Here is a 10,509-nt window from a genome sequence, read left to right as displayed (position 1 = left end):
CCCTCTTCGCCACCGGCAGGAGGTTTTTGGGGCGGAGCCTGAGGAGGGCAGGGTTTGGGGAGAGGGGGGACTTCAATGCCATAGAGTCCAGATGCCCAAGCGGCCATTTTCTCCAGGGGAACTGATCTCTATCGGCAGGAGATCAGTTGTAAAAGCAGATCTCCAGCTGGTACCTGGAGGTTGGCAACCCTATTCATCCTATGCACCCACACTCCCAAATTGCCCTGGGACGATATCCATTGCCGCAGGTAAAGCTTCAGATTCATCCCAAGGCTTGTCAGTTACTGAATCCCCACCCTGAAATATTTGCTGTCAGCGTTAGATGAACGGGGAGATAAAAAAATTTAACCTCAAGATAACATTTACTTATCTGCCATACTCTTAAGTTACCCAAAGCAACACTCTCCCCCTCACACACACACACACACACACCCTTTTTCACAGTCAGCTACGCCACGTTTCCCCTGTACCAACCGCAGCCCTGCCGCTATCTGACTCTTGTGAGCTTGTTCCTTCCTCTAGAAAGAAGCCCTTGGAGCCAAAATAAGACCTCTTTTGTGCCTGAAATTAGTCACGAAAAGGTCTCTCGTATGTCCTCCGAAATATTATTGAGGAACATTGTGTCCCACAAGACCCTAATTTCGTTCACCCAAAGGTGGAAACTCTGGTTCACTCTGGGAGGGCAGCCAATCTCCAGAGCGGGGTCGCCAGCTCTGGGTTGGGAAATACCTGGAGATTTTGAGGGTGGAGCCTGAGGAGAGCTGGGTTAAGGGAGGGACTTCAGTGCCATAGAGTCCAATGGCCAAAGCGGCTGATTTCTCCAGCGGACCTGATTTCTATCGCCTGGAGATTGGTTGTGATCTCCAGCTGCCACGAGGAGGCTGGCAGCCCTACTCCAGAGGCCTCAAGTAGGTCGAATTGCTTTCCTGCGTCAGACCAAACATCCGTCCCGTTTCCAACAAGCAGAACAGGAAGATGATAACTTTCCCTTGCTGTTTGTTGGTAGCATCTTGTATTCAGAGGTATCCGGCTTGTGTCCAGTTTGAAATCCAAACGGACACCTTAAGGCAGGCATCCCCATTGTGGTGCCAAGGTGCCCGCTGGTACCTTTTCTGGCACCTACCAAGTGTTTTTAGGAAGTGGGTGGGGTAGGGTTGCCAGGTCCCTCTTTGTCATGGGTGCAAAGTTTTGGGGGCAGAGCATGAGGAGGGCGGGGTTTAGGGGGGGAGGGACTTCAATGCCATAGAGTCCAATTGCCAAACTGGCCATTTTCTCCAAGGGAACTGATCTCTATCAGCTGGAGATCATAAGAACATAAGAAAGGCCGTTGCTGGATGAGACCCAGGCCCATCAAGTCCAGCAGCCTGTTCACACAGGGGCCAACCAGGTGCCTCTAGGAAGCCCACAAATAAGACAACTGCAGCAGCATTGTCTTGCCTATGTTCCAAAGCACCAAATGGGCATGCTCCTCTGATCTTGGAGAGGATAGGTATGAACATAAGAATGGCCATGGCGGGTCAGACCCAGGCCCATCAAGTCCAGCAGTCCGTTCACACAGTGGCCAACCAGGTGCCTCTAGGAAGCCACAAACAAGACGACTGTAGCAGCACCATCAATTGTAATAGCAGGGGATCTCCAGCTAGTCCCTGGAGGCTGGCAACACTACACATCAAAGGGTATTTCTCAGCACCCCTCTGCTTAGAAATGAAGCCGTTCCTACAGCTAGCATAGAACTAGGCGTGGTGTTGGCCACCCTAACATCAGTGGCTGGAGAAGCCAAGCCAGCCGAAGCACAAGGACGGAATATATGAGGCTACCTTACAAGAACAGACAATGGGAGCAAGGAGTCGGTCTTACTCACACCCATAAACCTGGATTGCGGCTCTCGCCTTGGGGCGGGGAACCAGCTCCAGGATGAGAGACGGCATCAGGAAAACGCATTCCGGCCAGACAGACAAATATATATAGCCATGACTTCATCCCTGTGCTGGAGCGCAGCCAGAATTGCCACAGGGGTGGAAGAGCAGCTGTTCAGGCGGAAAGCCTCCACACGGCCCTTACATTCAGCCACCTCTGGGGTGAGAAGGGGAAGGCTAGAGATGAAGTTGCCTCCAGGGTGTGTGTGTGTGTGTGTGGGTGTTTATTCAAGGAAGAGCCTGTTACTAGGGATAAGGTTGCCAACCTCCAGGTAGCATAGGGTTGCCAGGTCCCTCTTCGCCACCGGCAGGTGATTTTTGGGGTGGAGCCTGAGGAAGAAGGGGACTTCAATGCCATAGAGTCCAATTGCCCAAGCAGCCATTTTTCTTCAGGTGAACTGATCTCTATCAGCTGGAGATTAGTTGTAATAGCAGATCTCCAGCTAGTACCTGGAGGCTGGCAACCCTAAGGTAGCACCTGGAGATCGCCCACTATTACAATTGAGCTTAGGGCTGCCAACTTTCCCGTATCTCCCCTCCCCAAAACCCGCCCTCCCCAGCCTCCACCCCTGGAATTTCCAGGTATTTCCCAACCCAGAGCTGGCAACCTCTAGCGAGAGACAAGCAAGGCCTGTCTCACGCAGGCCCCCACAAAAGCTAGAGGGTTAATCCAGTCACTGGAGACCCACAAGTTGAAGAAACCCAGTTTGTGCAAAAATCCAGATGTATGGAAGTTCTGCAGACTGAACTACCCCCATGCTATCGCCTAGGGTTAGAATCATAGAATCATAGAGTGGGAAGGGACCACCAGGGTCATCTAGTCCAACCCCCTGCACAATGAATAGGGTTGCCAACTTCCAGGTAGTCACTGGAGATCTCCTGCTATTACAACTGATCTCCAGCCAATAGAGATCAGTTCCCCTGGAGAAAATGGCCACTTTGGCAATTAGACTCTCTGGCATTGAAGTCCCTCCCCTCCCCAAACCCCTCCCTCCTCAGGCTCTGCCCCAAAAACCTCCCGCCGGTGGCGAAGAGGGACCTGGCAACCCTAACAATGGGGGAAATTCACAACTACCTCTCCCCCACACCTCCAGTGACCCCCTACTCCATGCCCAGAAGATGGCCAAAGTGCCCTCCTTCTCACCAACTGCCTGCAGAGAAAAAAATGGTCTCATTCCTTTAACAGAGGCTTAATGGGATGTTATTTACCAGATGTTGATATTTACCTCCACGCCATGAAAAGTTTCCGCTGCCCATTTCCACACATTAAGGTCTCTGTTACAGACACACAGAACATTTTCCTCTAGGCCTGTTTGCAACGGTACCAGCACTTCCCTCCCTACCCCTCTCTGCTTATTTGAACATGCGCTCAGCACGTCCCTAGAACAACAGCTGCGTTCAGTCAGGGCTCCCTGGAGCATGTGAGCTGGAGTTTCCATCGGGTGAGCGTTCCTCCGCCTCTTCTCTGGAGCCAAAATCCAGCACTAAGTGCAGATTCCTGGAGGGGGGAGCGAGAGATTTTTCTCCAAACCAGCTTGCCCCACCCTATTTCCACTCATAAAACTGTTATTTTGCCTTAAATTGAAATTGCCACCACCAGGACAAGAAAGGCCCCATATTTTCGCACCAGTTTATACCATTACTAAAATCAAGTGGTCATCCTTTTGGGGGACAGCATCGCTTTAAGCTATAGGTGTAGGAGGGGCTACATATTGAAACGCTTCTCTGTATGGGAGAAAGTCCCTGTATATAGTAAAGCCAGCGTACTCCCTAATATGCTACTTTTCTTACAGCAAGGATTTTTGAGGAGTGGGGGGCATGCAATTGGGATTCCCCTACCTGCCTTTAGAGCAGTAGAATCCAGAAAAAAGCTCTACCACAAGGTTTTCTTAAACTCTTAAAATGCATATTTACCACTTGACCAAGGTCAGAGGAAGGCAGTGGCAACCACCTCTGCTTCTCACTTGCCTTGAAAGCTAGGTTTGCCAGGTCCCTCTTTGCCACCCGCGGGAGGTTTTTGGGGTGGAGCCTGAGGAGGGTGGGGTTCGGGGAGGGACTTCAATGCCATAGAGTCCAATTGCCAAAGCGGCCATTTTCTCCAGGTGAACCTAACTCTATCGGCTGGAGATCAGTTGTAATTAGGGTTGCCAATTGCCGGGTAGTAGCAGGAGATCTCCTGCTAATTCAACTGATCTCCAACCAATCAGTTCACCTGGAGAAAAATGGCAGCTTTGGCAATTGAACTCTATAGCATTGAAGTCCCTCCCCTCCCCAAACCCCACCCTCCTCAGGCTCCGCCCCAAAAACCTCCCGCCCGTGGCGAAGAGGGACCTGGCAACCCTAGTTGTAATAGCGGATCTCCAGCTAGTACCTGGAAGTTGGCAACCCTATTGAAAGCCCATAATTCAGTTGCGACTTGATAGCACATCCGTACATCTTCTCAACTTCTTAAAAAGCAATAGCGCCCCAAACTGAGGTTAATACTTCTGGCTGTTTAATCTCAGCTCAAATTCTGTGCTCAGAGCAAGAAAAAACATGATACATACACACACCAAAAAAAAAACCTTGCTTCATTTGCATGCCTTTCATTTCTGAACTCAGTATTTGAATTTCCTGACAGTTATCCATGGGGGTTGTAAGGAAGAGAGGGATGGCAGGAGGTTACGGGTAAGGAAACAAATGGAAGCAGTGAGAAACCTGGCTGCCGCGAGAAACACAACCCTGCTCCTAATCGTGGCGGCCCTGTGTCGAATGTCACTCGTCTGGAAGATGCTTCTGCTTATTTGTGCTCTCCCCACCCTCAGGGATTATTGCCCAACCAAAGAGGCAGCCGAATCAATGGCCCCCGGCGGCCGCTAATTGGGAAGAGGCAGCGCTGAAGAAGTTAATTGTACAGAGACACAGCAGCCCGTCTCCTTTGCAGGGAAGTTCCTCCCGCTCCGCTCGCAGGAGCCTTTAATTAATTTAATCAATCAATCAAAGCACCCCCTTTTGGGAACCGCTGCCTTGACAGGCAGGAGAGACAGACAGCGCTTGGAAAAAAGAAGCAGCCAGGGCAGGTTCCCCAGGCTCCTGGTTTTGCACCTGACTCCGCACAAAGCCGCCTTCGCAGCATGACAGAAGATGAATCGCTCTGTCTGAGGGTGACAAGGTGCGAAGGAAGACAAGGCCCCTGAAGGAAAGGGGATCTCGGTGTGGGGGGGGGGGCTCTTGTCATGTCACCGTGCTGTCGAGGTTAAAAAAGCAGCACCTGGTGAAATTCGCTCTTCTATCCGTCAGGTAAGAATAGAGAAGATCCGTCCTCTGCTGCAACGTGTTTGTCCAGGTCTGTCTAGGTAGGGGAAGGCTGCAGCTCAAAGGTTCGGTGCATGTTTTTCAGGCTCCAGGTTCAAACCCTAGTAAAAAGGTAAAGGTCCCCTGTGCAAGCACCGGGTCATTCCTGACCCATGGGGTGACGTCACAGCCCGACGTTTACTGGGCAGACTTTGTTTACAGGGTGGTTTGCCAGTGCCTTCCCCAGTCATCTTCCCTTTACCCCCAGCAAGCTGGGTACTCATTTTACCGACCTCGGAAGGATGGAAGACTGAGTCAACCTTGAGGCGGCTACCTGAACCCGACTTCCGTCGGGATCGAACTCAGGTCGTGAGCAGAGCTTGGACTGCAGTACTGCAGCTTACCACTCTGCGCCACCGGGCTCCTTCAAACCCTGGTACCTCCAGCAAAAGGAGAGCCTAACTACATAATGCCCTGTTCTGAAGGGCCCAGACTTGCCCAGACACGTCAGACTTGGAATCCAAGCAAGGCCCTGGTTAGTACTTGGATGGGAGACCACCAAAGATGTCCAAGATTGCTACACAGTGGTAGGCAATGGCAAACCACCTCCATTCATCTCTTGCCTTGAAAACCATACGGGGTCACAAGAAGGAGGAAGAAGAGGGGGGCGTGGCTCAGTGGTAGATCATCTGCTCAGTGGTAGAGCATCTGCTCGACATGCAGAAGGCCCCAAGTTCAAACCCTGGCATCTCGTTAAAGGGACTAGGCAAGTAGGTGATGTGAAAGACCTCTGCCCGAGACCCTGGAGAGCCACTGCCAGTCTGAGTAGACAATACTGACTCTGATGGACCAAGGGTCTGATTCAGTATAAGGCAGCTTCATGTGTTCAAGAGGAGGTGGTTTTTAAGTTGGCTGTGACTTGATGGAATTTTCCACCACCAACTACATATACCTCCTTGGGTCAGGTTGACAGACATGATCTGAAAGTTCCCTGTTTCCCAGGTACGTGCAAATCTGGTTTGAATGGGGACCACAACACATGGGGAGGGGGACCCTAGAACTTCCTCCCCCAACCCCCCCATATACAATTTTCCCAACTTGAAAGCCCCAGGGAGCCACCCGTACGCCTTGTTGAGAAAACGTAATGTGTACTGATGGGCTACACATACCTTTCCCAAATAGAGAAAACAGCAACTCTGTGAAAGCGTTTCAGGTTGAAAAAATGGGGGGAGGTCTGCAATCCTAATCCAGATCAGTCTATGTGACTGGGAAGCATGGAACTCCCTGCATATAACTGTCTGCTGGCCCTGGGAGCATCCACTCTCTGGTAGCAGGTATTGAAAGAAAATTTTCTCTGCCCCACACCCTGAACAGCCACTCCCAGTTAAGTATAGACAGTTTGGAACTAGACAGCCCAAAAGTCTAAGACTCAGAATAAGGTAAGAAGAAGAGCTGGTTTTTACACCACGCTTTTCTCTATCTTTAAGAAGTCTCAAACCAGCTTACAATCACCTTCCCTTCCTCTCCCCATAGCAGACACCTTGTGAGGTAGGTGGGGCTGAGAGAGTTTGGAGAGAACTGTGACTAGCCCAAGGTCACCCAGCTGGCTTCATGCGTAGGAGTGGGGAAACCAACCCGGTTCACCAGATTAGAGCACGCGCGCGCACACACACACACACCAGAGACAGAATTTGTTCTTTGTAGAAATGAAGAAAGCTGATCCCGACAGTTTATTGTATCATTGCTCCTTTATTTTATACACATATTTATTTGAATATATAAAACACACTCATAAACAACAGCACCACATTGAAAGTGAAACAGGCAGAAGAAAAGCCTATATGTTGGTTGACGCTACATGACATCTAGGAGGCAGTAAATATGAAAACAGAATGGTACTTTAAAGAGAATACATAGAAATCAACTCTGACGCTCCATAGAAAAGAAGAGAGCAATGTTTGGCACGAGTATCATATGGGGAAGCAACGTTGTCTCTAATGTCAAGTCCCCTAGGATGAGGATTTTTAAAAAATGAGTGGAATTGCAACCAAAAAAAGTCCAAAGCCACACATTTAACACTTTGTTGAACACGTTTTCAATTGCGCTGATTTATCAGCAAGAAAAAAATACAGCAGATTTCTTTTGGACACTGGCCTGCAAAGGTTTGGGTTTTCATTTTACTATAAAGGTGCCCCGCAAAAATTAAAGGCACAGTTCCTTTTAATAAACCACATTTCACTGTGATACATGGAAGAGAGTGGCCTTTAAGAACCACAAAGGCAAAGATTTTTAATTCTAAGTAGTTCAAGCTGGATGCTGTTTTTCAGCGTGGCACAGGCTTATTATTGGCCTTTGAGGCATGAAAGCTGATAAGTTCCTTTTTAACCTCCAATAAAATACTGTTTTTACTGCAGAGGCAGGCAATGGCAAACCACATACGCGCGCACACACAAAATACTGTTTTGTTTTGCTTGACCTACCACTGGATTCCCCCCTTTAAGAATTAAGGTACTGCAAGAGTTAACTGCTCCTACATGCAGGGTTAGATCATTCAGCTAAACTGGATCCTGTAACTCTGTTTTGTTAAGTCTTCCTTCAAGGGGGAAATATTTCCTCGAATGGAGAAAGACTTTTTCTGATGGGAAAAAGGTCTCTTTGTTGAAGGAGGTCTCTGTTGGGGGAAAGACTTGGTGGAAAGAAGGCATAAGATCCGACCTATATGCTTTTAAGAATTATATGGCTTTCTTGCACAAAAGGCTCCTGGTAAGAAAGTCAACACCTTTAAGACCTACCAAGCTGATACGGATTTTTTAAAATCCTCCATAACCCAATATTTTGAACGTGTCCCCTAACTATAAACTCCTCCTCAAGGTGGCAAAGGAAACTTAGCCCTGCCACACTTTCTATACAGTCCCTATCCATTTCAGCAAGGCTTGAATGGGAGACGTCATAGCAAATTATCTCTTTGGATCTGAGACATCAATAAGCAGATATCTTCATTGCATTTATTAATAACTAAGAAATACATTCAGCACAGAAAGAAAAAAAACATAGCTCTTTTGCACAGTTTGAAGATAACCTCACTGCTTTCTACATCTCTAACATGAAAGCTATTTGTTTTTACTACCAGACAAATATACTCATTACAGAGGAGTTTTCTCCCCTCTCATTCCCCATAAACAGAGGTTGCTCTGAAGACCCCGGTGTTGGCCATGCCCTCTCAACCCAATCTTGGGTCCCCTGCCATTTGGGAACAGGAAAACGTGGAGGAGACATTATCATGCACACGTCAGTATTAAGGCAGAGACCTCTCCCAGGCCACTGAGCAGACCCAACAGAAACACAACAAGCTGGCAGGCTGGACAGAGAGCCATCATGAGGGCCAGAAGCTTGAGGTGACAAGCTCAAAACAGGGAAGGAGTGAATGTGCCACAGGGGAGAAAGGGTCACCCATGAACTGGGCAACAGACGCACAAGAGAGATCCAGGAAGATGTACATTCAACAGTGAAGTGCTTTGGAGTGTGAGCAAAGGAGTGCAGCAAGGGTCTTTCTCCCCCATTCAAGGTGAGGTCTTCCTACCGGAACATGCATGCACCCCTCCACCAAGAAGTCAGCTCCTGAATCTTGAAGCTCTTAGCTGGTTGCCACTGAGGATGGCCAAAAGATATGCATCACAGATATTTAGAGGAGAACAAGGAGAAGGAAGCTAGGCAAGAGGAAATGGACACAGCGCAAAGCTACACCGTGCAACAGGTGACTGGCTGCAGGCCAAAAGAGAGCAGGCGGGGAGTCTGTGGAGACTGGAGAGGGTACGGCACACACAAAAAAGAGAGAGAGAAAGAGCGGAACAAGCACATGGTGAGCTAATGTAAAACCAGAAAGCTGCATTGAGAAGTTTGGAAAGAATGTGAAAAAGAAAACAGGATAGGTGTGGACACGAAAGGGGGGTTGAGTAAAAAGTCTGATGGTCAAAAAGAGGGAGAGAGAGAAATGGGAAAACAGAACGGGCCAACACCAAAGCACTTTCATGTCCTTCTCTTTCTGTTTTCATTCCTCCCCCCTCCTCCCTCCCTCATGACCCTTTCTGCCCAGCCGCTCACCGCCTCATGCACCCGTCTACCCCTGGATGAATATCAGCCGTGCGGAATACACCAGGTCAGCAAGGTACACCAGCAGGTTGAGGGCTGTCAGGACCGCTATGGTGACATATTTGTCCCACTCACAGAAGTAGGATCCGGAACAACGCCGGCGGGGCTCTCCTCCGTGCTTCGTGTCGAAGTGGTAGATGGGCCAGATGATGGTGGCCGTGGCGTACATGAGGACGGCCAAGAGGGTGTAGGCGCTGAGGAACGTGTTGAAGGCGCACGGCAGCCAGCCGGTGCATTCGCCGATGCAAAGGATGATGACCACCAGCGAGAGGATGAAGCAAATGCAGTAGACGGCCAAACACCACTTGAGGGCATCGTGCCGCTCGTAATCATACTTGTTGAGGAAGACGAAGATGATGCAGGCGATGAACGTCTCCACCACCTTGAGGAGCCCTGGGACGGTGGCCATGTAGCCCGTGACTTCCCCTGGCTTGGCTTTGGTCATGGTGACCTCGGTGAAGTAGGCCAGGCACGCGAGGCAAGAGAAGACTGTGGCGGCGATGCGGTATCCACGCTGCTCGCCGCTGGAGTAGCCCTTCTGGAGGTAGGCTACCGGGAAGATGATTGAGGCGGAAAGGCAGAGCAAAGTGGCATACATTGCGAAAGTGATGGGAAAATTCCTCCAGGAGACCGGCACACGGTGCTGGAGACCGATGAACTCCACCACCAAGATGATGATGGTGACGGCGAAGCAGAAACACCACGCAAACATGCACCAGTCCCCATAATTCTGATGATCCCGCAGCGTGCTGCCCTCATGGGCCACCAGGCTAAAGGCCACGCAGGTGAAGATGGCTTCCAAGATACGAACAATGCCCAGCTGAGAGGTCAGGGCGCTGGTGTTGCCCACAGCTTTTGAGCGGGTTACCGGCATGGTAAGAAGAGCTGGGATGAAAAAGAGACAATATGCAAGACGTTGAGACAGAGAAGTATAAAGTCTAGCAAACAATGTGCTGAACTCAGTTGCGGAAGATCCAATCTCTACGCAGGGTCAAAACAGACAAGGAACTGGGAGATCTCTGGTCGGATCTTCCTTCTTTTAAAACAATTTCATCCACAAGAGACCCCAGCTCTCCACGGCCACATGGGGAAGGGATTTAATTCTTCCAAACCTTGCATGGTTTCATTAGTCAAAACTGCTCTGCTCCCCTTCAGTCTTAAAGGGGGAAAG

The 10,509-nt window shown here is 49.7% G+C and overlaps 1 protein-coding gene across 1 annotated transcript; it reads right to left on the bottom strand.

The window, feature by feature from the left end:
- Nucleotides 1–9,258: 9,258 nt before the first annotated feature.
- On the bottom strand, nucleotides 9,259–10,220 carry MYADM (myeloid associated differentiation marker). The gene has a single exon (XM_056863755.1). The coding sequence runs from the start codon at nucleotides 10,210–10,212 to the stop codon at nucleotides 9,307–9,309; it is 906 nt and encodes a 301-aa protein (XP_056719733.1). The 5' UTR covers nucleotides 10,213–10,220; the 3' UTR covers nucleotides 9,259–9,306.
- Nucleotides 10,221–10,509: the final 289 nt, after the last annotated feature.

Source organism: Euleptes europaea, chromosome 18, assembly GCF_029931775.1.
Source record: "Euleptes europaea isolate rEulEur1 chromosome 18, rEulEur1.hap1, whole genome shotgun sequence".
NCBI lineage: Eukaryota > Metazoa > Chordata > Lepidosauria > Squamata > Sphaerodactylidae > Euleptes > Euleptes europaea.
This window is presented reverse-complemented; position numbering and strand designations above follow the sequence as displayed.